This window comes from Epinephelus fuscoguttatus, linkage group LG2 (assembly GCF_011397635.1).
Source record: "Epinephelus fuscoguttatus linkage group LG2, E.fuscoguttatus.final_Chr_v1".
In the NCBI taxonomy this organism is placed as follows: domain Eukaryota; kingdom Metazoa; phylum Chordata; class Actinopteri; order Perciformes; family Serranidae; genus Epinephelus; species Epinephelus fuscoguttatus.
Window position 1 is genome coordinate 37,859,501 of NC_064753.1, and position 26,537 is coordinate 37,886,037.

The 26,537-nt window shown below is 40.3% G+C and overlaps 3 protein-coding genes and 1 long non-coding RNA gene across 8 annotated transcripts in view; 2 read left to right on the forward strand and 2 right to left on the reverse strand.

The window, feature by feature from the left end:
- The window catches only part of slc12a1 (solute carrier family 12 member 1), a 26,647-nt gene extending 15,847 nt beyond the window's left edge, over positions 1–10,800 (forward strand). Inside the window, exons 16-26 of the mRNA XM_049601404.1 lie at positions 411–522; positions 878–1,018; positions 1,664–1,770; positions 1,878–1,960; positions 4,326–4,451; positions 5,126–5,254; positions 7,462–7,573; positions 7,789–7,875; positions 8,016–8,151; positions 9,318–9,385; positions 9,482–10,800. Of these exons, the coding sequence (XP_049457361.1) occupies positions 411–522; positions 878–1,018; positions 1,664–1,770; positions 1,878–1,960; positions 4,326–4,451; positions 5,126–5,254; positions 7,462–7,573; positions 7,789–7,875; positions 8,016–8,151; positions 9,318–9,385; positions 9,482–9,617 (1,237 nt within the window). The 3' untranslated portion in view covers positions 9,618–10,800. The remainder of the gene's footprint in view (positions 1–410; positions 523–877; positions 1,019–1,663; positions 1,771–1,877; positions 1,961–4,325; positions 4,452–5,125; positions 5,255–7,461; positions 7,574–7,788; positions 7,876–8,015; positions 8,152–9,317; positions 9,386–9,481) is intronic.
- LOC125904201 (uncharacterized) overlaps positions 1–13,049 on the reverse strand; it is a 26,500-nt gene extending 13,451 nt beyond the window's left edge. The window contains exons 1-2 of the long non-coding RNA XR_007451398.1: positions 12,811–13,049; positions 7,469–7,559 (exon numbers count right to left, since the gene is read on the reverse strand). This is a non-coding gene — a long non-coding RNA (uncharacterized LOC125904201). The remainder of the gene's footprint in view (positions 1–7,468; positions 7,560–12,810) is intronic.
- A 95-nt stretch (positions 13,050–13,144) lies between these two features.
- dut (deoxyuridine triphosphatase) lies at positions 13,145–16,378 on the forward strand. Of its 4 annotated transcripts, none has more exons than XM_049592881.1 (7): positions 13,145–13,303; positions 13,991–14,138; positions 14,445–14,536; positions 14,685–14,729; positions 14,819–14,893; positions 15,483–15,553; positions 16,269–16,378. In XM_049592881.1, exons 1-7 carry the CDS (start codon positions 13,186–13,188, stop codon positions 16,323–16,325), a joined length of 606 nt encoding a protein of 201 aa, XP_049448838.1. In that variant the 5' UTR covers positions 13,145–13,185; the 3' UTR covers positions 16,326–16,378. The 4 variants fall into 4 exon arrangements, with proteins under 4 accessions (XP_049448838.1, XP_049448828.1, XP_049448858.1 ...); XM_049592871.1 differs by having other exon boundaries at positions 13,150–13,324; XM_049592901.1 differs by having other exon boundaries at positions 13,183–13,488.
- A 143-nt stretch (positions 16,379–16,521) lies between these two features.
- Positions 16,522–26,537, reverse strand: part of fbn1 (fibrillin 1) — an 86,441-nt gene continuing 76,425 nt past the window's right edge. For both annotated transcript variants that reach the window (XM_049592856.1, XM_049592845.1), the window contains 6 exons: positions 25,231–25,347; positions 21,843–21,971; positions 21,628–21,747; positions 20,725–20,950; positions 20,462–20,645; positions 16,522–18,370 (listed from right to left, as the gene is read on the reverse strand). In XM_049592856.1, coding sequence (XP_049448813.1) covers positions 17,987–18,370; positions 20,462–20,645; positions 20,725–20,950; positions 21,628–21,747; positions 21,843–21,971; positions 25,231–25,347 — 1,160 coding nt within the window. In that variant the 3' untranslated portion in view covers positions 16,522–17,986. The remainder of the gene's footprint in view (positions 18,371–20,461; positions 20,646–20,724; positions 20,951–21,627; positions 21,748–21,842; positions 21,972–25,230; positions 25,348–26,537) is intronic.

Genomic DNA, 26,537 nt, shown 5'->3' on the forward strand with positions numbered 1-26,537 from the left:
TGAAATGGAACATTACATTATGTGATTATGTGATTACGGTCAACAGAAAATATCTGAGCCAAAACTCGCCCTCTTTGTCTAAAAAGCTGCCAAGCAAGTGACCAAAAGAACGAGTGCAGCCTAAATAAATAATAAACAATGAGAGATAATACACGTTCTGACTACAACCCCTGTGACTTAAATTCATCAAGAATTTTCTCCATTTTTCTTCATTCACATTAAGGCATGCAAGTTTTCTTCACGAATTCAACGTAACATTTGTGATTGATGTACAATTGATAATTTGTGGGGGGTGAAGTATTCCTTTCACAGTATGACATAAACAACCTGAGACATTTAAATCAAAAGGACATTTTCAGAATCCTGACTATACCAAGGGACATTGTAACACATTTTTGTTTCTTTCTCAGGCCTCAGATCTTAACACTGACTGGTTCATCACGGGCCAGACCAGCTCTCCTACACCTGGCTCACTCCTTCACTAAGAACTATGGACTCTGTCTCACCTGTGAAGTGTTTGTGGTAGGTTTATATCATTATCTCATTAACCGCAATTGCAAAGCAATGGATATTACCAAGGCAGCACATATCTTCTTTCCTAAATCGTTATTTAAATACCAACATTCTATTTAAATCAAGATTTGCACATCAAGCGAATTTAAATTGTGCAAAGTGCAGACTTCACATGCAATGGATATTCACGCAAATATCAAGCAGGGATGAGGGAAATGCCAACTGTCTGGATATCTAAGACTAAAGTTTAGGGTCAGTCGCGTCTTCTGAATATGAAAAGGCTGTGTTTCCGTCTCTTTCTCTCTTAAACACACCCACGCAAACAGTTCCACTCACACACAGCTGTATGTTGTGATCCCTCCAGGGCCCGAGGTCAGAAGCCCTCGAAGAGATGAATGCTGGCATGGAGAAGAACCAGCTGTGGCTTAGGAAGACCAAACGCAAGGCATTTTACGCTGCTGTGGCCTGTGACAGCTTCAGGGAAGGGGCCGAGAGCCTGCTGCAGGTCAGTGTGGTCATGATTTACGACAGATTTCTTCAGCTGAGAAGAAAAAGAAAACAAATAAACTTGCTAACCCAGAAAAATCCATTGGATTAATGTGTAACCTGTGAGTTTTGATCAGAGGGAGACGGCACATTTAAACATTGCAGGAACAGGTTTTATTGACCTGTTTCACCCTCACAACAGCAAGTATCTATTGCTATGTTATGACTCTGGCCTGGATGTGTCTTAAGGATCTGGTCGGGACATTAGTGCAGGAGGAAGAAGAGGAGAGAGTTAATGAGGAGCAGGAAAACAGTCTTATGGCTCCGGCTATCGCACTTTGGAGATAAGGCCTCGGTTCATTGTCAGGATTGCTTACTTCAAACAGCACGGCAGATTAAAAGCTATAATTGATTAACACTGCACTGGATGGGTCCCTGCAGACAAAGTGAGATCTGCTGAGTGTTGTGGTCATAATTTTTTGGCAGTAAAACAGCTTCACAGCCTTCTTGTGTGGGACATTTTGAAATTTTTTGGTGTTTTTTTTCTTCAGTTAATGAAGACTCCAGGTTTTACAACCTCTGGGTTACATTTTGCCTGTGTTGCTTCAGTGAACTGATTTGGAGTTTTATCTTTATGCTGCAAGTGTCATGCTTTTCCCCACAGGCTTCTGGTCTCGGCCGTATGAGGCCTAACACATTAATGATGGGCTTCAAGAAAAACTGGAGGACTGTGGGTGCGGAGGCAGTGCAGAGTTATGTGGGAATACTGCAGTAAGTCACAAATAAGCACACATGAAAATGATGCATCCGAAAATTAAACACAGACAGCAGATCTTTGTGTTGAACTGCAGTCCTCTTTCTCTGTTCTTTTATGGCAGTGATGCGTTTGACTTTGAGTATGGGACAGTGGTTCTGAGGATAAACGAGGGACTTGATGTGTCGCACATTGTCGAAGCTGAAGGTCAGTATAAAAATTTCTTTGGGCTAGGTGCTTTAATCTGCAGAAATGCCTGCATCAGTGTGACAGTTATTTTTTTTAAAGTAGTTTTCAAGCAAGCTGCACAAATGTAGCTCAGAGTGAAACACAAAAACAGGAAATAAGTGCCCTCAAAACAGCAGCATGGGATAAATAAAGCAGCTAACACTGATACAACATAGCAGAAAAATATGAAAGAAGAAATGCCATTTGTAAATGTGTTTTAAGATATTATGAAACCTGGGAAAGCAGCAGTTGACTGGAACTGACTTCAAATCGAGTTTGACTGTTTTAAACTACCTAAAGAAACAAAAGACAACTGCACTGCTGCTGCTGAACTTTTATTCTCACAACAACCCACAGTAACTGGTTATAATAACATAACAGCGATAAGCCAGGGCACTTTGTTCTGTAGATTACAAGGTATTTCTAAAGGTCAGGTAGTTAACAGATAAGATGCTAAAATAACTGCCAGTTTACAGCTGTGCCTCTGTAGAAGTATTTACAATAACAAAGATAATCCTCTGTAATGTGAGGATTCTCACATTCTCACCGTCAGTGGGGCATCTTTCTATAGGCGACATGGGCGGCTGCCCACCAGCGTAAAAAATAACCATAATAAAACATAAGGGAAAAATGATCCAAAGATCTAATGCTAATAGCCAGTCTGAAGAGGGCGTACCACCTCCAGTCCTGGTAATGCAGCTCATCTTACAGTATGTGTTTATCAGTGAGTTATTGTCACAGTCAGAACATGCTAGAGCATTAGGCGTTTTCAAACTGGACAGCTGTGAGGACTCTGAGAGAAACTGCCCACTGAGGAGCTCCCCAAAGAACTACATACCCTCAAAAGCTTTTTTTCTGTTTGCATTCGCACCACCAATAAGAACACTGGGGTGATGTACGGCGGCTGGTATAGCAACGCCACTTTCAGTTTGACGAGTCAAAGTCACTTTGATATTTATATTTCCACCGTGACATATATGCTCAGTAAAACCTGGACTTCACTGTCGGTCCATTTGTCTGTGTTTTCTTCTGGGGTTTTTTTTGTTACGAGTTTCTGTATGTGTTTTGTGCTGTCTGTTGTTTACATGGCTAACAGGTTTTTAAAAATGGCGGTTGCTAGTGCTGCCTTGAGCCCCTTTCCCATTGCACAAAAAACCCGCTAACATCTGGCTTCTGTACGTAAGGGAAAGGTAACAATCGGCATTCACGTCTTCAAGGAAGTACAATAATTTAATAATAATACAACATCAATTTTATATAGCGCTTTTCAGGATAGTCAAAGACGCTTAATAGAGAAATTACAACAGCAATCCAAAAAAAATCCATAGGGAGGTAGAGAGGGAAATAATGCACAAGGGGTGAAGTACACTGAATTTAGAGGTTGTAGGTTGTATATAGTCTTTGCACAACAAAAAGGGGGTTCTTAGATCTATGACGAAGTTTCTCCAGTCCCAAAAACGCCTGTTGCTTGGCATAGTGGAGTGGAGAGCATTAGAGTACGAGAAAATAACAGAAGTAGGACCAAGTCATTGTTGTGCAAGTCATGAGTACCTCTCAAGTCTTTGCGCTCAAGTCCCAAGCCAAATTACAGTTCGAGTTTCGAGTCCTAAACAAGTCACATTGCGTGTTTCACCAAATGTAATACCATTTGAACAACAGAATAATTATAGAATAAATTTACAGAAATCATTAATGCTTTTAAAAATGTGGATGTAATTGTTAAAATACGTTTGTTGGAGGGTATTGCATCTCTGTACTTTTCGAACTTTGGATTTTGCATACTGCAATTCGTTGTCTATTGGCCACTGCATAGTTTTGTACGCGAACGTACATGTTTTTTAATCATTAATGTAATGTTAGTTCTTAATGGTTTGCTCCTGCAACTTGATTAGATACTGTAGGACTGGTTCAAACAAAGTGGATGATCTGGGTAATTAAGTGTTGACTTGCTGGGAATGAATCGTGTTAGCGTTAGTTGATTCAGGAAATAAAAGAGAAATAAACTGATTCATGGCAGACTTTTTAAATAACATACTTTTAAATCTTTGGGTTTGAGAGGAAGGTAGCAAGTATTTTCAAGTCAAAAGACTCGAGGCTAAGGCATGAAGTCATGAGTCACTGGTGCTAAAGTCCGTGTCAAGTTGCAAGTCTTTTTTGATTTTGTCAAGTTGAGTCTAAAGTAATTAAATTTGTGACTTGAGTGCAAACCTTTGGAGAATAAAAGGACATAAGCCGTTGGGGGACTCAAGGAAAGCTTGCCTAGAGCATGTAATGTGCAAAGTCCGGCACTGTTCGCAATGACTACATATTTATTATAATCTGGTTATCTGATTCTGTCTTCCAGAGGAGACGCTAAAGGCAGCGAGGGAGCAACAGGCACTGGACAAAGAGATGATGCAGAACGGAGGGAAATCAAAAGGACTGTTCAAGAAGTCCAGGAAATCCTCTACGCAAGTGCTCACGACCAGAGGTACCGCTCTCTTTTGATGTTACTTCTCTCTGTTCAAATCTTACCTGACATTTCAGAGCGGCTTCGATCTAAGCTATGTAAAGCAAAGGTTGCATCAAAAGACGACTGTGATCTTTAAATATGTGGGGAGAGGAGTTATCGTTCTCACTCTCCTCTGCTGAGATAACATACATTTAACAAAAGAAGTTCTATGACACACATATTTTTTTATTTTTTGGAAACTTCTTCACACTCCCATTGAGATATAATTGAATCAAGCACCCCCACTAAAGATGTCTCTGAGGGTGTAATCCAATAATATGGTCCCTTTCGTTCCAGTTTGGAGAGCATCCCTTAAGAGCAGCCCTTTAACCCAGACGGCAGAGGGTGCTTTCAGCCACTCGCTCGATCCGTCTCTGTCTCTACATCGCACACACACATACACACACCACTGAGCTGCGTCCTGGCAAGACTGCGATGGTCGTTAGTATGCGATCTGGATCCCACTCATTGGAACATTAAACCTGAGAGATGGCTGTTCCCGCTGATGTAGACTCAGCTCTTAATGTTGATTTGCGCTAGTTTTCCCGTCCAACTTAACTCTCCATGCTCCGTCAATGAATTAGATCCCCTCCTACTGTTCCTCTCCCTCATCCCCTTCTCATTTCTCGCATCTTTTTCTCTCCCTCTCTCAGTGTCGGTGTGCGGCCCTCCGCCCCCGCAGGTTGCTAAGATGAATGAGAAGCTGTTGGAGGCCAGTGCTCAGTTCGAGAAGAAACAGCCTAAAGGCACCATTGATGTGTGGTGGCTGTTTGACGATGGAGGTAGGTGTTGGTTCCCCGAGGCAGCATCCTCTTATGTATCTCGCCATAAAGACTGTAACAGCTACGTGCACAGAGACACATCACATCCTCCTTGATACTAATGCAGACAACCTGCAGATTGAAGAAACTGATTGAGTGGAATAAATAGCGCCTGAACAATAAAACTAAGAAAGGAAATGGTTTTAGTGCAAGCACATAACAATCAACACTTAACAGTCCTTTTAAAGCATAATCAGGACATTTGGAATCAAGTCTCCTGATGTGTTACCTGACAATACTAATACCAGCATTTGGCCAGGGAACCATAGTCAGTTTTTAAATATAAAAAAATGATGATACCACCATTTAAAAAGTGCAGTCAATGCGATTAGTGGGTCCACAACTTAATGAGTCTCTATCTTGGAAAAACCAGATTAGCACAGTTACAACTACAATTGCAAGAAGTGTTGGTATTTTGGGAAAAGTCTGACCTATGATAAACACCAAGGTCGCCACTCTTCTATACTAGTCTTTGGTTTATCCATTGATATATTACTGTAACTGAGTCTTGGCGAGTACTTGCTTCTATCTTTTGATTAAAACCATACTCATTCTTCTCAACCGTTGTTTCTCCAGTTAGGCATCATCATTGTCTATCAAATCAAGCAACTACAGATTGCTCTATCTGTACACTTCCCCAAACAGGACCCTTCCCTCATATTTTCATTAGCACTATTCCTACAATCACCAATCCACAATTATTCTACCTCAAATAACCAGTGGTGGATGAAGTACCTGAAAGCTATACTTGAGTAAAAGTATAGATTTCTTACCAGAAAATTCTTTGGTAGAAGTTAAAGTCACCTATAAGAACATCACTTTCGTAAAAGTCTTTAAGTATCTGATATTTACTGAACCAAAGTATCAAAAGTCATTTTATGATATTAAATGTACTTAAGTACTGAAAATACAAGTAAAAGTAAATGCTGGTTTTAAAAAAGCAAGCAGTCAGAATAATGAGGATCATGAAGTTTTTTTCTTCTTAACCGCCTTAAAAATGGAGCGTACGTTACATTTGAAGACAAACAAGGTCGTCTTCACAACTTAAAGGATATAAAGAAAACCTTTGACCTACAGGGCTGACACACTGCAGAGTCACTGTCACAAATCTTTATCTCCTTAAATCATTACTCGCCCTCTCTGCTGTGGGACGCCATTTCCTGTCAGTCTCATTGTCAAGTGGAATGTAGTAGCTAGCATATAGCATAGCATCTAATCGGACATGCAGCCTGAGCTTGACTGGAAGTCCAAACTTAACTACGGCTTTGAGAGCTCGTGTTTACACTCGCCCTTATATGATTAACCAAAGTCTAAGTTGCAAGCTAGGACCGCTGATTTGCCAGACCTTCAAATATTATTTTGAAGTAATGAAAATGCTGAGGACATAGAAATACAAACTGGAGCAAAATACCTAAAAGCATACATTTGATATAGGAAATGTACTGGAGTAAAGTGAAAGTTGACAAAAATATAAACACTCAAATAAAGTGGAGGTACTCCCAAGAAATTCTCAAGTATTTGTTATACTACACCACTAGAAATAACCTTAAACTCAGGCCTCCTATCTGTCGAACCTCTCAGTCGCAGTCTGGTTTAATTTACAGCGGTTCGATGATATAAAAAACTTAACCATCTCATATTTCAAAATTAGCACCTGCACAATTTAAGAAAGCTGTTAAAGGTTTGTTTTTACCTCTCAAGTGTTATATTATGGATTATCTGTGATAACTGGCCACTAATAATTAATGATTTTAATTTTATGTTTTAATTTGGGTACCTGCATATATGGATGTCTGCTACTGTGTGCAATCTTATCTTTTATCTCCCTTTACTATCCTTGTATAACCTGAAGAGTGCTTTGATCAAGCCCACCTTCCCATCACATTTATGTTGCTTATGTACCCTTTTTGCACATGTGTAAACAAATAAAGTAAACTATATTGCCTGATCAGGATAATGACCAAAATGTAATCAGCTGTGTCCTGGCCAAAGCTTGAAAGAGAGTAATAAGAGTTTGAGACCTCCTGATGACACTCAGATAAACTGATAAGCTCCAAAACATAACCGCCTTGGCAAATTTGAAAAACCAAGATACATCTTTTGTGCAGTAATACCAGCTGGATTCATTGATTTATTCTATAAAATAAAATGCTTTTCATCCCTCTCAGGTCTTACCTTGCTGCTCCCCTACATCCTCACCACCAGGAAGAAGTGGAAGGACTGTAAATTAAGGATCTTCATCGCGGGGCAGCCTGGACGCGCTGATCTGGATAAAGAGGAGTGAGTTTTTAAAAATAAATAAATAATGTTTTAATATTATTTTTAGCTTAATGGGTGGAAGATAGATTGGGGAAATTAATTGGTAAAATCCAGATATGAAAATTCATGAGCTAACAACATCCATTTATTTACAGGAGATGTTATTTGGCATTAACTGAAAACTATTACCAACATTAATATAAAAGTTAATCAGTGTGTAATAATCCGTCTTGCAGGATGAAGTCTCTGTTGCACAAATTCAGGATTAACTGCACTGACATCACCGTCATTGATGACATCCATATCCCTCCCAGGACTAACAGGTAATTGCATTTCTGCAGTTATAATAGTGACAGCAGACCAGATGGTGCTACAGTCATAGTAAAATGTAATCACCTCATAGTATCTGCATATTATACAATAAAAAAAGAGTGAGCTCATGTTCTTATTTGCTGTCCTCCAGCCTGAAGAAGTTAGAGGACATGATTGAGCCTTTCTGTCTGCATGAGGGGTCTAAAGACGCTGCTCAGGCTGAAGCCATGCGGAAAGCGCACCCCTGGAAAATCACTGATGAAGAGCTGAGCTCCTTTGAGGAGAAGGTAAAACCACTGACTCCAAGATATCTTTCTCTTACATGTAGTGCTATTCACAATCTAGATTGTTTTGGTGTGAATGCTGACCTTGTTGTGAGCAGTTTCATGTAGGAACTGTATCACTCAGCAAAAGGAAGCATGCATCTACTGCTCACCTAGCTAGCTAACATTGCAGCTCAGCCAAGGAGCCCACCATTAGTATTTATATCTCACACTGTCATGAGCACGAACCTCTCGTTCATGACAAGCAGCAGCTTCCTGGGCTAAAAACTGAAGCCAATGTGGAAGTGCCAAAACTGCAGTTCCTCAAATGGCCACTTGAGGCTGGCTCCACAAGCCAATCCCCATAGACACCCATGTTAAAATGCCCCAATTTACAGCAAAAATAAATTGTTTAAATGTGGTACGAAAATGTGGTTTTGGTCTCTACAATTTTCCCATTTACCCACATGTTTACATTGTATTAAGGCTTAAAGTTACGCATAATTAGGGGGTTCTACCATTTTGAGTAACAGGCTGTCTGCAGTTCTTAGTCAGATCCACCCCTCGCTCCTCCAAAGCTCCACCGTCTCATCCAAATATGGTCACTTTTGGCTCCAAAAAACCGAGATAGTGACGACCAAAATGCCAAACTCCATAAGTCCACAAACTAATGGGTGATGTCACAGTAGCTATGGCCATCGTTTTTCACAGTCTATGGCCCATAAGTAGATGCACGCTTCCTTCTGTGTGGTGATACAGTTAGCAGGTGTAGTTTGGTAGAAAGAAAATATCTCCTACATTTAATGGCTCACAACAAGGTCTGCGGATTATCTTAAGTAACTGGGTCATGATTTCTGCAAAGAGATATTGCTGTTGAGTTTTTCAAAAGTAGTTTTTGGTGCTTTGAGCACCACAAGCCGAGTGCCCTCTAATTCCATTCCATTTGAGCAAAGTCAGACATCTCTATGGCTGATATCTGCAACATTCGGCAACTCACACCAAAACTATCTAGGTTAATAAATACCACTACAGGTAAAAGGGAAAATCTGAACTTTTGATTTTCAGGTGTGCTGTCCCTTTAAGACTTTCTATACAGCATAGACTTATTTAGTTTGGTTTGGACGGGTGTGTGTTAAACAGCAAAATCAGGTTAAAATTCACCGTTAAAAGTAACTGCTGCTGTTTTACAGACCAACCTCCAGGTACGACTGAATGAGCTGCTTCAGGAAAATTCCAAATCAGCCAATCTGATCATTGTGTAAGTACAACCATCTGCTGCCTGAATAACATTGACCTGCCAAGCTTGGAGGAAACTGCCTAACATTACTCTGTGTATCCTCACCCCCCTCTGCAGGAGCATGCCCATTGCCCGTAAGGGGTCTGTGTCTGATTTCCTTTACATGGCCTGGCTGGACGCTCTGACAAAGGACCTTCCACCCACCCTACTCATTAGAGGCAACCACAAGAGTGTGCTTACTTTCTACTCCTGAGCATACTGTGGGCAGCTATAAAGGATATAAATGGCAGTACCATAATGATGGACCATGTTCATAAAGCGCACCGGAACCTCGGATGATGTTATTCAGTCCTCCAGACCAACACCACAGTGTAACACAAGTTAAGTCATGATGAGAGCATATATACTCACAAGTGCTACAATAAAAAACTAAAGGAAATACCCAAAAGACAAACAGAAATGTAGTCAGCAGAAGAAAGGCATAATAATGGTTTTCATTTTTGGTCACAGCTAAACCTTGTTAACATTTTACCATAAGCTGTTTTTATCCCTTGGTCTGTGCTGTTCCATGACAGCTTGTGGCGAGCTGTGATCAGGAAAAGAATTACTTGCACTGTGTGAAGTTGCAGCCAGCTTGCCAGCAAGGGAACCTCACATTTTACTACACTGTACAGCGACCAGTATAAATCTTTAACTGCTGTGCTGCACTCAGGGTTTCTATGAATGCTGTCAGTGAGGATCAAGACTAGCCTCAATAAAGAAAAATGTATTTCTGACACTGAAATTGAAAATGTCATCAAGTCTGAATGTGAATTTAGGAGCATATGCAAAGTTTAAGCTCTTTGCAACGGTGGCAAAGGAGGCACAAAATGATATAATACTCTCAGATATTATTATTATATGCACAAAACAAACAAAAAGCTCACATTTTGGGGTTAAAAAACAAATCACACGTCTTCCCAACTCAGATTAGCCCAAAGAACAAAAACAGAAACACAAGGCTGCTTTCAATGGTCACACTGAGTGACTGTGTCGTCTGTCATTGTAAAATAAGTGTATATAGTAGATGTCTGAATTCACTGGTGGATATTTTTTGAGCAAAAAAAAGCCCCTTTCTGTCATGAATGATTAACAGCATCCGTTCTTTTAAACTGTGTAGAAAAGGTTTGATTCTTTTTTTTTGAGCATTCCCTGATATTCACTGAGTGTAAAATACACTGCTATCATGAAGCTGTTTACCTGTTCCACATTATACTGTTGAAATATGTCTAATGTTACTATCACAGCACACTTTTTGTTTAAGGAAATTTTAGTGAAATAAAAGATTTTAATGTCAATTCCTCTGTATATTTTAAGCTATTGACAGTCTTTCTATTTAAATTTATAATTGTGATTAATTTGAGATGAATGATGAATAAAATTTCGAGCTGTTCTTACTCTTGTCTCTGTCATTTATTATATGATTAGATGAGATGACGTCAGATCCTGCTTATGTTTGTTGATGTACATTAGCTTCACTATTTAAATTTCGTGAAACTATACTTACATTAACTATATAATTATAGCCCATTTTTTAAATTTAGGTTATGATTGTTGTTAAAACTTAACAAACTGAGGTTTTATATGCAAAATACAAGTATAAAGTCTGTGCATTTTGACAAGGCCGTAGCCAAGGAGCCAACATTGGGAGGGACCAAATCTGCCTGGTCTGGGGGTCAGGAAAAAAATTAAAAATTTGAAAACTAATGCAGTAAATGAACACCCAGAACTGCAGTACATTGCAGTATGAGAACTCATAGTAATAAAAATGGCAATTTGTCAAGTTTATTTATAATTCTGATTACATTTACTAATGATTATTTTGGACAGTGCTGCGTGGTTGCGTTATATAATTACTACCTTGCATTTGTAAGATGCAAGGCTTTGCAAGCCCAGCTATAACTACAAAATCTGTCATAATCCCCCTCTTTTTCATAGACACAATGTTTGCACCATGTCTGGTGTGGTCAAATAGACTGGAAACAAATAACATAAAATGCAAAAAGATAAAAAAGTGTTAGAGGTCATATGTGCAGGTCTTGAATATCAGCACTGAAGGTGAGTCCTAACATTCCTTATAGTAATGCTGATGTATTCCCAATGGGGGGCAGCATTGGACATCAGATCTTACATGACTGTGACTGCTGAATCTCAAGTGATAACAGTTTGAGAAACTCATTAAAAATGAGGCTACTGCACATTCCAATGGTTTTTGCACGCCATTAGTCAATATAATGATTAGACTGTGATTACATAATGAGCCATGTGAGTTGTTTTTGAGTGACTTTTGAATATTCATTCTGTTTTATTATCTGATAATGGATATTGAGTACAACACATCTAAATTATGAGAGCTGCTGTACCCTGCTGGTCTAGATTTGTCACTGACATGAATTGGAAAAATATTTGGAATCTCCTCACTAATAAAGTAAGGGAAGTTTCGTTGAAAATCATACATACCGGTAGATATTATTCTACAAGACATTCTCTTCTTAGGTTTAAGAAAGACATTTGTGTTAACTGTTAAATGTGAAAATGTGGCAATGTCCCTACTCAAACAAGTACTGGGAAGAGGTATCCCAGTATATTGTTGATAACATTGACTCTGAATTTCCTCTTTACTGAGAAAATGTACTGTTTGGTATCTACAATAAAAATATATATATTTTTTAAAAGGAACTAATATATATCTATATATCTATATCTATATATATATATATCTATATCTATATATATATATATATATGTTAGCAAAGTATTCAGCCATTCCAAAGCTGTATTTATAGAATCTGAGAATGAAACGACACAGCAAATGAAGACAACTTTTAATTCCTAAAATAAGAAAGCTGCGAAAGCCATTTATTTGTGCTCCTGGTTCAATGTTTTCATTTAAGATTCCTCCTGGCTCTGATGTTGTTTTGTTTGTATTATGTAGGCATGATTTCATCCAAAAGTTAGGCCTACTATGTGTTTTAGCTAGACCGGGGTTTCAAACTCATTTTAGTTCATGGGCCAGACCAGTAAAACGACTGCATAATAACCTATAAACAACAACAACAATAACAACAACAACAATCTTCCACATTCAGTCAGTCTGCTACTCACTTTCATTACATGTGACTTTTATCATAATTTTCCACTAAAGTGAAGCTGTTGAAGCAGCAGGTTAAGTCATCCCCTGCCTTACAGATCATTGACAGTACAAAGTTTTGTCAGTGCCTTAGCAGCAGGGTTCTGCTAATACAGTTTTAAGATATAAGTCTGATACAGATTATTTTGCACTTTAGCTGCTGGTGTACAATATTTTACACAATGTTCAATATCTGCAAACATGACCACAGTAAGTATGCATTGTTATTTCAGAGAGCTGTATTCTGGTCAGCATTTTACATGAAGTATCTACTCACTGTTTAACTTGCTCAGCCTTCACATGTGCATCAGCACGAGGTGTCCAAAGTCATCTAATGGGCCAGATTGGACCCTTTGGCACTCTGGCCCCAGGGCCATATGTTTGACACCCCCTGAACTAGACCTGCACACATATACATTAAAAAACACTATAAGACATAATGGGTTGCATGTTGATATATCCAAGAAAAGATAAAATAAATGTCTATGATTTCTAAACCTATCTGTATTCCTATCCAAGTAAATGTTTTTGTTTCACATTAGAGTCTGTCATAGTCTGGTGAGGAATGCGGAGCTGCGTGTCAGCAGCAGGAGGAGGAGGAGGAAGTGCTGCAGGCAGCTGATAGGACGTTTGCAGGCTGTTAGCAAACAATATGACACCAACGTCGCTCGGGCTAAGGACGTTTCAGCTAAAATGCTTTGCGAGTTTTAACACTACTCCCCGTGTCTTAGGAAGAGCAGTTCATATTCAGACGCTCACTCTAAACAAAGGCAAGCAAGACATTAGGACGGGTAACGTTTCTATTTGCAACATGTCAAGTGGATATTGACGTTAGCTTTGCTAGCCTAGCATCCTGTTACTGCTGTGACTTTAGCATGTTTTATTATTTATTGTGTGCTGAACGCCACCAACACTACACCACCAACACTACCTCTGCTTTATTCTCACACAATGCGTAAGTAACATGGGGCTTATTGTTACACAGATATTGTATTGTGCTTTTGTTACGTACCTTTTAAATGTAGGTTTCGGTATTTGTTTTATGAACTCTCGTGAGAACTTGTTTGTGCGACGCAATGTGGTGACGCCAGCGTTGCCATAGTTACAGAGCACACTTACTTCCTTGCCGATTTACTTATTACAATTTATTATCTCAGTGCAGTTAATGTAGCAGTTCTGTAGCAGGTTATATAAGCTACTAGACTTACTATCACTTTGTGTTGTGGTGTATAATACTTTAACTGTTCAAAGTAACGTGGTTTAGGGGCGGGGCTAATTTGGCGCAACTTGCAGCGCGGGAAATTCGTTTTTAAATAGCAAGAGCGCCAAGAAACTGGAGCAGAAGCGTCAGAGGATTTTAGCTGTGGAGTAGTGTCTCCAATAGTTAGCGGTTAGTTCGTAAAAATCGTTTTTTAACTGTGCAAACTCTGCCAACATGCCTGTCCTGGAATTCACAGACGCATCTGCAATCTCTCCATCAAAGAGAGCAAGGACAGAGACAAAGCCTGCAGAAGACAGACCTGTCCTCAAGTTTGCTAAACTGTCTGAGCATGCCACGACACCTACCAGAGGATCCACTAAAGCTGCGGGATATGATTTGTACAGGTTGGTTATAACGTTACTTTGAATTAAAAATGGTTAAAAGTATGTTTTGGGTTCACTAATAACTTAATCGTAGCAGCGTGTGCACGGTTTTAAATACTGTGACCACAAACATAAGTTTTAACAAGTCGATATAACGTTACAGTATGTGTGTTTGTAAAATCAAACTGTAAAGTCCAGGTGAAATGTTTGAACTCTTAGCTTGTGTTCCTTCAGAGGTTGAATGTACTTGCTAAATGTTGCCCTGTATAAAGGTATCTGTTAAATGAATAGACAACCAGCTAAACATGCTTCTCTGAATTTAAACAGTGCATATGATTACACCATTGGTCCTATGGACAAGGCCGTTGTGAAGACAGACATCCAGATTGCAGTCCCACATGGCTGCTACGGAAGAGTTGGTGAGTGTTTTACATACTGATGCAACTCTAGCATTACAGGTTTTTCCTGTTTTGTTAAGTGCATGCAAATTAAAACTAGATTATGTTACACAAGTTGCAGAACAGCAGGTCAAAACTGTCTCCTTCCATGTTTATTCTTCCTTCTCAGCACCAAGATCTGGACTGGCAGCAAAACACTTCATTGATGTTGGTGGTGAGTCTTGGCCCATGTGACCTACTTATGACGTGTGCAGATAATGTGTCAACCCTTGTCATGTCGCTAACATCTCTGTATGTCCTCAGCTGGGGTTGTAGATGAAGACTACAGAGGGAATGTGGGAGTTGTGCTCTTCAACTTCAGCAAGGAGACATTTGATGGTGAGTTGTGGCATCAGTGAAATATATCATCACCTTTTTATATTAAAGGTACCAAGAATACCCATAGATTTTACTAGTAGGGTCAAAGCCATAATGTCCATGCTTCTATTTGAACTTTTTCTGGAGGAGCATGATGATATAAGGCGAGAGTGAAAACATTCAATGATAATGAGAGGGTGTCATCATTCATGAGATTGTTTAAATCTGCCTCACGTCCCTTTGAGTTATGACAATCAACTGTCTGCTGATGAATATCATCAAAAATCTGACATGTACATATGAGGTCATATCTGATACAAAAATTGCATACATACTGACATTGCCTTCCTTTTACATTTTCTTGATTTTAAGAGAACATAAAACTGGTTAAAAGTAATCTGAAAATATTCTTTAAAATGTTCAAACCTGTAGTGTATTTTTTTTAAGCTTGATATTAAGTTCAACTTATCATATTTTGCTGTCCATATTTATTTAGAGCTTGCTGCATCCTGCAAAGATGACATGAAAGTAGTTTGTACAGATCTAAAGATGCAGCACATGTGTGCAGTTTCCAAATGATTGTCTAATCTCCTTCTGTTCCTCTTCGCAGTGAAAAAGGGCGACAGAGTTGCGCAGCTGGTGTGTGAGAAAATCTGTTACCCAGAACTGGAGGAGCAAAAGGTAAACTGCAAGTTCAGAAGCTGAAACACACACGTATACACTCTATTGCCAGTTTATTAGGTACATTAGGCTAAAACTAATGCAGTCTAATACAACAGCCCTGTAGTAAATCCTACCTTTGCGAAGGTTAAAATGTTCAGTTTTTGTTCAAACTGTTTTAAAGAGGTTTTTAGTCAACTGTAAGAAGTGTTTCTATTTAGTATATCCCTTTTTATATAAACAAAGAGGCTAAAAAAAACAGGAATACCTCCGCAATGCAACAGCACAACAAACAACAACCTCCAAAATGATCATTACCTTTTAATAACACCTCTCTAAAACAGATTCAACAAAAACAAAACATAACCTTCATGGTTGTAGGGTTTATTGCAGAACTGTTGTTTTAAGGCAAGAATCAGACAAGAAATCCACAAATTTAATTCTGCAACGTTTCACTCTAACAGATCTCTGTCAGGCAAAATAGCTGGGAGCATTTAATACACTGCAAATCTGATGTCTGATTCTTGCCTTAGTTTCTGGATGTGCCCTTTACCCTTCTTGTTTTAAAACTGTGTTAGACTCCACTGGTTTTGCTAAGTGTACCTAATAAACTGGCAACTTAATGTACTTAACTACTATTAAGATTTTTCATTGAATGTTTGGCTTTACTGCAGTATATATCATCAGAGTAGTTTAAAATTCTAAATCCAAAAATGCATGGCTGTGTTCTTTTCAGACACTCGATGAGACGGAGCGTGGAGATGGAGGCTTTGGATCAACCGGACGCAACTGAAAGCAATAAATATATGTTAGATGTATATGTTAAATAAAGTTTGTGGTTTTGTACTTTTGAGAGTCTTGAGTCTTTACTGGGATTGTTACAGTTTTGAGTTCTGTTTTATGCTCAAAAGATGTTTTCTAAATCTCCACATGGGGGCAGTGCAGGACAAGAGTTGCATCGCAACCTGATGAGTAATCCTGAACATGTTATACTCAGCTACATAACTGAGGTTCCTTTGGATTAATGTGAGTTTCACTAGCTAAAACATTCAGATCATGTTGCACCTCACTTGGGTTAAACACAGCTGAAGAAAAGGGGATTTCAAACATGAAGCTCACAGCTGTCCGTTGAACTTTGTTACATTCAATCTGGATAAAGGGGAAAGCACAGCAGTGAATACATATACACCAAAAATATGTTTTTATTGTGAATTTACAACTAAACCCTCACTGATGTGAACAGAGAACACAGACTGGTGTCAGGCTGGTCCGTGGCAATGCAGCACTGATTGTATTTGTGAGAGAATGTGTGGCCACGAAGACCTCAGTGCATAATCATGAAGGCCCAGGTTTGGCATCATCAATGTGTTGTGTGTGTTTGTATGTGTGTGCAGGTGTGTGCGAGTGTATGTATACACAGTTTACAAAGGAAGTAGTTGGTCATTATAAGCACCATTACAAACCCCTCTATTCCAGGGGCTTCCTCTAGTTTACAAATGCTTCATAGATTAAAAGTGGCATCGATTATTACAGTATAAACACAATTTACATGTAGTATAGAGGAGAGCAGACAGGCTATGAAGCTAGCTGTTACTGTTGCAAAGACATGAAATCTTCAGAATGACCAAGGGGATTGTATCTTGTCGACTACTGAGTTTTGAATAGTAGTACAGTGCATTCAGAAGTCTATGTGGATGTGTTGCTAGCACCAGTAAATATGAATTATTCTAGTCAGTAGGAAAGATGGAAAAGCATAGTTTAAATATGCAGTAGGAGTCATTCAAGCTCAGACATGGCTACATCTCAATAGTCCATAGTGGGTTCCTTTCCTCTCCTAAACATTCTCTAATAATCTTTTTGTCATCTTCACTCCATTAAATTAATATCTGGGGAAGGAAAAGTGTGTTTACGTTAATGTATCCAGGTTTGTTCAGTCATTTACCTGAGGGGAGGAAATGAATTTATTGCAGACTATTGGGACTCACCCTTTTCTTCCACCTAAGATGAGTTCTAAAAAACTCTGCCTTTAGAGCTTTCTGCAGTCCTCATGCCCTTCAAAGTGGCACCTGATTCCACATATCATCATACAACATTAAACCCTACAATTAAAAACCATTCACACTCTCAATAGTGCTTTACACAAAGAGCTGAAGTTGTGTCAGGGCAATATGTCCTTCATTTGACTTTCATACTGCCTCACTCAGCTGGCATTTTCTACAGAAATTGTATCTATGATATGTAGAATCATCTTTGGCATTCAAATGACGCAGTCCCCCCCCACCCCACCCCCTTCTTGTCTCTTTGGTGGCGAGCCCTTCTCCCTGTCGGAGCAAGTAGAAGTTGCCCCTGAACCGCTGATCCAGAGTCAGAGATGTTTGGCCTTTTTGGGAAGTGTGAGCCTGACACTGGATTAGCAGCCGTCGGCAACATCTGCCTGTCTCAGTCTTGTGATGGTTAATGGAGGATGATCTGCACCCTCAGCTTCAGTATCTCTCCCAGCTGTCCTGTGAGGTAGTCTTTATCGTGTCGGTCCTCCAGCTCAGCCAGCTCCTTCTTCCTGTAGAGGGGCATGCTGCTGATCTGAAGGTAGTATGCCCCTGGGGGGAGGGCCTTCTTCTTGCTCAGATGCAGATAGCTGACACCCTCTCTCTGGTTGATCTTGAAGTAGCCGTCATCGTTTCCATAGTCGATGTTGTACCGCACGTGGTCGCTGAGGGTGGATAAGGCTGGGGTGAACTCAAGGATGTGGTCACGGCTGCTCAGGTCGCTGATGTTCAGGTGGAACTGCAGGGTGTCCTCGATGTCCACGCTGGCCAGGCTGACCTTGTCCTCAGTCAGCTGCAGAAAGAAAATGTGGTTCACATGAATTTAGTGGATATAAGACATGTGTCCTACAGTACAGTATGTTTACTATAATTAATAAAGACAGAGAAAGGAACAAGGAGTTAAAACGTACATACAAACAGTGCTGTTGCCATGACTTTAACAATAGTGAGGTCCTGAGTTCTGTCAGTGCAACCCCTTCACCTTCAGAAGGCTTTAACAAGAAACCAAAGGGAAGGTTTCTAACATTTTTTCAACCCTAGCCTGTATATAGAGATGGAAAACATTGCTCTACTTCCTTCCACTGTACAAAAGTAAAGCCAAAATATCCTGGATACCGTGCACCATCTTGCACTGGTGACATCATATGGAGCCAGAGTCTCCAAGTTCCCACCCATACATCTGTCCAACCAATCGCAAGCACCACCATTATCTTAAGCATACCGACTTGCACACATAGCCGTCAATTATGACATCACACCTACTTTTTATAGAATCTAATTACTAATAATTAAACTATCAGAAAAATTAGCACTTGAGCATACATTGCATGACAAGAACTACCTAAAATGGCAGAAACTATCTTCTGCAAAAATGTATTTAACATGTTCTTTGATTTTTTTGGTTGGGCACATGTTCCATGTACTAACGTGAAGGGGCGGAGTTTATGACCTATGCTGCAGTCTACTAGGCTAGGGGGCAATCAAGATGTTTTAGTTCTCTGTTGGGGAGCTGTCATGTCGTCTGTCTTTATTATACAGCCTGAGTTTAAATATATTTTCGATAAATTTTATTTCCCAACATGAACATCGAAATGCTTTGACAAGGCCTTTTCCACGCTGCCCAAAATAAATTTCTGGAGGGTAAATGCTAAATCCTTTATTCATATCTTATCATTTTATCCTAAAAGTAGTAAAATCTATACATATTTAGTCAAATTATTGGAATCAGTTTATGAAACAACTTGCCTGTTTGAAAGAATACCCACAAAAATTATCATTTGTATAACAATTACTCACCCTGTCTTCTGCTGAATTTGTAAGAAAACTTAATTTGCTTTGTTTTGTCACATGCCTCAACGGTGAATGAAAACTCCAACAACAGAAAACATTCTTGATAAATTGAAGTAAAGGGGGCAGAGATTAACAACAGCAAAACTATATCAAAGCATATGTTTACATACTCTCACACAACTCATGCAATATGAGTCAAGTCACATTTATCCGGTCGTATGATCAGGACTTCCACATAAACAGTGTCGAGCACAAATGAGTAACATGCCTAGGCAAGCACATGCGTTTGAACTTCGCTCAATGAAATGCATGAGTAGAGTTCAAACGGACTCTTTTACCCAGGCACGCTATGCATATGCTGAAGTGCTTTAAATAGCAAGGTTTCAACAAAAATGTATGTTTGGAGAGTACTGAGTATATGATTGGATAAATGAGATTTGGATTATACTGCACGAGTTTTGTGAGTTTGTATCGCTCAAGTGCCAAAAACTGCAGTTCTCTGAATGGCCACTTGAGGCTGGCTCCAAAAGCGAGTCAATCCCCATAGACTCCCATGTAAAAATGACCAACTTCACAGCAGAAATAAACATGTTTACAGCCTGGTACATAAAATGATTTTGGTTTCTATAGCTAATTTTCTCATTAATGAGAACTGTATGGGGGGGGGTTTATGTAACTCAGCACACTTAAATGTTGTTATACATATTTAAGGGTGGCTGCTTTAAGTGAGGCACTGCTGCTGCTGTTACATCCACCCCTCGCTCCTCCACAGCTCAACCTTCACATCCACATATGGCCACTACTGGCTTCAAAACAGCAAGATGGTGATGGCAGAAATGCTGAACTTGAGGCTTCAAAATGGCAGTCGACATACCAATAGACACAAGTTTCTCCAGTTTTGGATTTTTGGTTCATCACACCTCAGTGATGAAGTGAGTAATTTGTATACAAAAGATAATTTGTTAAACTATTCCCTCAAGTATTTAATTGTTGAATGTTAAGGCCCTGTAAAGTTCCCCTGAAGAAGAAGGGACATGGCCTTGGTGTCTTCAGTGGTTGCTACAGCCCTGCATGCTGCATACAGACAGATTACCTGCACATCTTCCACAGGATCCTCCTGTGTCGAGTTGGTGCTGCGACGTTTGCGTCCCTTTTTGGGATAGCCGTTGATCTTACACTCATAGCAGGCCTCAGGAGACAGAGAGTTATCATCCACCTCACCTCCCTGTCCACCACTGGAGCCAGCACTAGTAAAGCCCAGACCTGTGACACAGTGCCTAAAAAGAAAAGACAAAGCCATCAGTCAACCAGAATCTTCGACAAGCAGCTTTCAAACACAGTCAGTCACTCACGTACCCTTGTCCTGCACGGAAATATCCAGGTGGACATGCACAGAGGTAGCCCCCGTCCGTGTTGGAGCAGCCAAACTTGCAGGGGTTCTGGCTGGAGGAGCACTCGTTGACATCTGTGCAGCCTCCGCCTGCCTGCTCGAAGCCGGTGGGGCAGAGACAGCGGAAGCTCCCCAGGGTGTTGTGGCATGACGCTCCCCCGCAGATCTGGCTGTTCAGACACTCGTTCTCATCTGGGTCACAGGAAGTTGACGGGAAGTAAACAAACAAGAGGTCGTTCCAGTTAAAGGGCACAAACAATGCTGGGAAAATCTGCCACGAACACTGTAAATATGTGGAGAGATTCAGACTAAAATTAGAGGTTTAGCAAACAAAAGCTCTTTATTTTGGGGTACACACCGACACACACACACACACTGTATCACACTTTTATCTATGCCTGAGCTACACTTTTATGTACTTACAGATTTTGGTGTTGTGTCTCTCCTTCAATAGGTTTCTTTGTCCCTTCAGAGTGAGATACTTTCATACGCCTCACAGGGTCTCTCTTGTTACCCTCTTAGTTATTTAAATGAATTAAGCGTGCATTTATAATTAATCTTTTGGGGGTTGTGAGTAGGATATTGAGCATTTATTTTTAACACCACTTTTCCTTTTCTCATGACCTTACCACAAAGGGAAGGGTTGAACTTCCAGAGGAACGGAAAAACATTTTTGGCATATTTATATTTTAAGAGTGGCAGGAAAGAGGTGAAGGATGGATAACTTTGTTTTAAAAAGGCTCCAGGCTGGGCTGTAGTCCAGAACATCAAGGTTGCATGGTACATACTTTGGCAGGCAAGTCGTCAGGATGCCCCTAAAGGAAAGAATTTTTATGTTTGCTGATAAAAAGAACAGCGGTATAACTCACCCACACACTGGTTCCACTGGTAGTGCTGTAGGTAGCCCTGTGGACAGCTGCACCTGTATCCACCCACCAGATTCTGACAGCCATGCTGACACCTGTGGTTCCCATCACACTCATCCATATCTGTCAGGCATAAACACACAACAAAACTACAGTCAGGGCTTTTTTTTCTGGAATAAATCAGCTGATACTGAGGTTGGTAACATTTGTTGTCGGACCTTCACAGCCTTGTCCACTGGGATCTAATGAGAATCCCCGCTGGCACTCGCAGTTGAAGCTCCCTGGAGTGTTCTGGCAGGCACCGTTGGAGCCGCACAGATTGGGGTCTGTTGCACATTCATTGTTGTCTACACAGAGAGGAGGGAAGGTTCAGACCAGGGTAAAACTGGAAACATGATACAAAGACTGATTATAACCCTGATTTGGATGTGCAGAGTCATTTTAAAATTCATGGAAAGTCGACGTTAGTTCCAAAATATTGCGCAGATCCACCATGGACTGTTGGTTCAAATGATCTCACAGTCTGCAGGGGTTTAGGAATACAACCTCTCACCTACTGATTTGATCTCCGACCAGAAGAGGTAATCAGAAACATCAGAGTGTTAAAGTTCGTCTGGGACCTTGGGAAAAACAGTGTGACGAAATAAACCAAACACATCGCCCATTTAAAAGCTTTTGTCAAACATCACAAAAACGTTTGACTGTTGTGACTACAAACCTGAACGCAATCATGTAATTTAAGCAATTCAGCAACGAAGATGAAAGCAGAGAGGCCTGTAATCTTTAAGTGTCAGCTGTTTAATGTGTGATTCTGGGTCTTTACACAGTCTTTTAATGTGTAACCAGCTTTAGATCTTGTTTGCTGAACAATCAACATGTGGGACATATTGTAGTACTCAAAAGCATGAAGAGGCCACTTTCTCTAAGCACTACCTGGCAATCCAAAAACGGATTTTAAACAAGCACTGCTTTACAGGAAGCGTCATTGTCAGTCAGTGTGACTGACAAATAGACACCTTAACCTTTTGTATACCGCATAAGGACACATAAACTTCTGTCCAGTAGCAGCTTGACAGAGCAGATGTGTTGGAAGGAATAAGGTCTTAGGCCTGGTCTACATGGACATAGGTACTTCAGTAATGATCTCAAAAAAATCCTGTTCACACACGCTGTTATAAACAAAAACAAAAAAAAATCCATTCAGAAAACAATTGACAGTCGAAGCGCTGTCAAGAGCATGCCAAACCGACAGGCAGCAATATAGCCATGACATCATAACCCTAAATCTCCGCAAAGAAGGAGAGGATGTTGGTCAATCAGTAGTCTCGCCACCAGACAATCAGAGATCTCCGCCTTCTGATAGTCTGGGGACACTCCTTTCTAAAGTGTGTTTAACACACCAGAGAAAACGGCCGGCAACAAAGCAACATGTCTTGCTTTTTTTAAAAGTACACGCCCTCCCGGAAATGTGCACTCCCCCTTTTCTCGTCCGCAAGGAAACAAACACACAGAGAGCTTGAAAATGGATGCCGAGAGATTTAACTCCGTTTTATCAAACGTGTGCTCAGTCCACAAGATTGTGGAAATGAAGGACTTACAGCGACTTTGTTTAAAACTTTTAACGCAGTCGGACTATGTTTACGAGCACAAGAGTTCAGCGAGCCACCAAAGGACCGCCCTGCGGATTTACTATTGGTTCTGCAATGTAGGGAGTTTTTTAAACTCTGAAATTGTATCTGCCCATCTAAACACAAAATCAGGGAGAAAGACATCAGTCTTTAGTTAAGCAAAGCGTCTAAAGACTGACTTGTGAGTCTAGTCAATCAGCAGCCTGTAAAAAGCTATTACTAGAGGGCTACCTGGAGCAGTGACCTCTGTAGTGCTTTCTGACCTTTATTTGTGAACATGTAAAAAGTCCTGTTCACAGGTTAGAACCAGCACTGCTTGTACACATCCACCATTGCACAAAATGCCACTTCATTTGTGACGCCTCACAAAGGAGATAACTGTGCACACTTTGCTGTCACAAGCCAAAATCTCAGTTTTCCTTGTCTACACAGCAACACTGAAAATTGAGTCACTGAAAGTCTTCACCCTGGATGGAGTCTTATAGAAGGTTTGCTTTTAGTGACCTTAAATGCAGTTTGCATGTGGAGGAAAGGTGAAAATCCATAAAAAAAGCTTTCTTTACAAAAAAATATCTGAGTCCATGTGGACTAGGTCTTAGGCTACATCCACACAAATACATTTTTGTTTTAAAACATAAATATTGCTGCCTTTACACCTAGTCTCCACACTAATCCAGCATGTACAGACCCCTAAAATGGAGGAAAAAGCTGCTGATCCTGTTTTCATTTGAAAATTCTGGGGTTGTGTTTTAGTCTGGACGGATGGAAACAGAGACTTTTGAAAACAATGACGCAGGCATTCATGTTCGCTTGCTGACTGGGTCTCAACAATCAAGCCAAAACATTATAGCTAGGCCTACAAACCTTTTGTATCAGTCCTTTACCGATATGGCTTCCTCTGGCAATGGATAATGCTCCCAGTACTGCCCTTATAGTATGTTGCCAAATTAGCGTATGGCAACTACCAATCTGTTTTTTGCCAACTTGACTGCCTTATTTTCATGTAACTTTCATTAAGTGTTTCACCTTGTTGTCAGTCCTCGCAAAGAAATCTCTGGTCTTACTTACTTTTCTATCGGATTATTTTTTATTAGTAAGCAACCAACGGCAGACAATCTGCTTCCTGTTTACGTGCATGCCCAGTATATACAAATGGTAATGTGATATGCATTTTCAGACACTGGGTATGGACAGAGATGATTTCTGAAATGGTGCTAAAATGCCTTTATGTGCAGAGATCGTTCTCATTTGAAAAAAATGTTTTAAAATGGACACATATTAGCGTGGATGCAGCCTTATATCAGTATTTTTTGCAGTATTTTACAATGTGTCAGATCAATAACAATGTTCTTGACTAATGAGCACCTGCCCTGAAAGAGTTTGAGGTTTATTGTGCTACACTTAAGTAAATCAGGGGTAGTTACTGAGGTATGAGTTGTTTTATGTCACACCCATGTTTCTCCAACCTCCTTAAATTAATAACACGTCCACACCTACTGTATGTCATGATTTGCCTGGGGTTATTCCTATGGTCAAAACTGAGGGTTCCCTGTCTGTGATTTGATGTGAGGTCATGGGAGCTGCTTTATGGTCTGGAAAAAAAACGCTTGTGGTAGTCATGGCAATGCACTGCAAAGTTCCATAACAAAGCATTGCTAAGCTGCCATGACTCCAACCCAGTCCAGCCTAATAAGATCAGTGTGATATCAGCCGGAGTCCATTAACTCGGAACGAGAGTTAGTAAAGGTTAGACAAGAGGGTGGTTCAGGGGTCTTTTATGAGCTGGGCTGGGAGATACTCGAAGACATTACACTGTGGGAGAACATATTGTGTGTGCATTTGACACGATATGGGAGTGGAGGCTGAATTCTTTTAAGCCACCGTCCCTTTTGGGAATACAAAGTTGCATAAAGAGTGTTTCTCATTACAAAACATTTGGATGTGCAGTATAACTGCATTCTTCATGTGTTATATTTACCAATGCAGGCAGTATGATGCTGGGTGAAGCCAGGCGGACATTTGCAGGTGAACCCACCGATGGTGTTAACACATAAGAACTGACAGTTGTGCTGTTTGGTCGAACACTCATCCAAGTCTGAAAAAGAGGAGAAGTAGTACAACATAAATCCAGCTATAAATTGAACTGAAAAGTTCAAACTGCTTTAATAGTTTATGTAGTGCGTTTAAGATCCTGTGGTAGGAGCAGCGTCAGATAACTACATGTACTACTGTATGGGCGCTGCTCTTTTCTGTGAGTCAAATTCCAGTCCTTCTACAGTCACTGACCTACAAATGAACTGCAAATGAACCAGACACCGGAAACATGGAGGGGGACTGCAGAGGGGGAAAAACTAAAGCTATGGTAAATAAAGATGAAAAGAGGACCTCAAAACTTGAACACCAAGAGCACACTTGTTTAGACTCACAAACAGGTCTGATAAACAGAAACACTGCCAGATGCGCTGTGTCACAGGCTCTGAATGTAGGGTACACTTTCATGAGCAGACGCATGCACGTGGACACAACGGTCCAAATAGAGCGTCTCAGGACAGTGAGCAGAACACTGGCAGAGGGCCCGGCCCACTCAGCACTACAGTGTTTCTAACCTGGAAACTAAGTCAGGCAAAAACTTCAGCTATATTGTCCTCGAGGGGAAATTTGTCTTGCAGCCAAGTACCTGCTTCTGGTCGCCCTCTTTCCGAGAGCATGCTGCTGAACTCAAGTGATCTGAGCAGAGCTGGGCTTAAAGGTTCAGTGTGTAAGATTTAGGGAGATTTAGTAGCATCTAGTGGTGAGGACTGCAGATTGCAACCTGCTGAAACTTCTCCTGGTTAGAATTACTTTGGTGTTTATTGTTCAGGAGGTTTTTAGCAGGATCTGAGTTATCTGCAGAGGTCTCTTCTACTCCAAAACAAACCTATACCAGGCAATTAAAACCGTTAAAAGCACTAAATAATGCAGTTTCACATGACAACTCAGTGTTTCTCCTATGCTGTTTGGCATGTCACAGCTCGCCCAGCACCTGCTATGCGTGCTCATCTTATTTCTGATCCAGAGTTTAAGGTTTTTACTGAGAGCCAAATTATCCACAGAGCTCTCTTCTTCTCCAAAACAAACCAATCCAATGATTTGAACCAGTAAAAATACTGAATAAAGCAGCTTCACGTTAAAAAAAAAATCTGTGTTTTTCCAATGCTCTTGTTGCGGAGGGGCTGCTAACAACAGTGGCTGATGCAGAAAAGCAAATGGCCCTATCTAGAGCCAGTGTTTGTCTTGTCTATTCTG

Excerpts from the sequence above, each read along its gene's own strand:
- dut (XM_049592871.1), top strand. The coding sequence starts at position 13,186 with ATGACACCAACGTCGCTCGGGCTAAGGACGTTTCAGCTAAAATGCTTT. Across the intron at positions 13,325-13,990 it reads CAAGCAAGACATTAGGACGG|ACGCATCTGCAATCTCTCCA; the intron begins GTAACGTTTCTA and ends TGGAATTCACAG. Across the intron at positions 14,139-14,444 it reads GCGGGATATGATTTGTACAG|TGCATATGATTACACCATTG; the intron begins GTTGGTTATAAC and ends GAATTTAAACAG.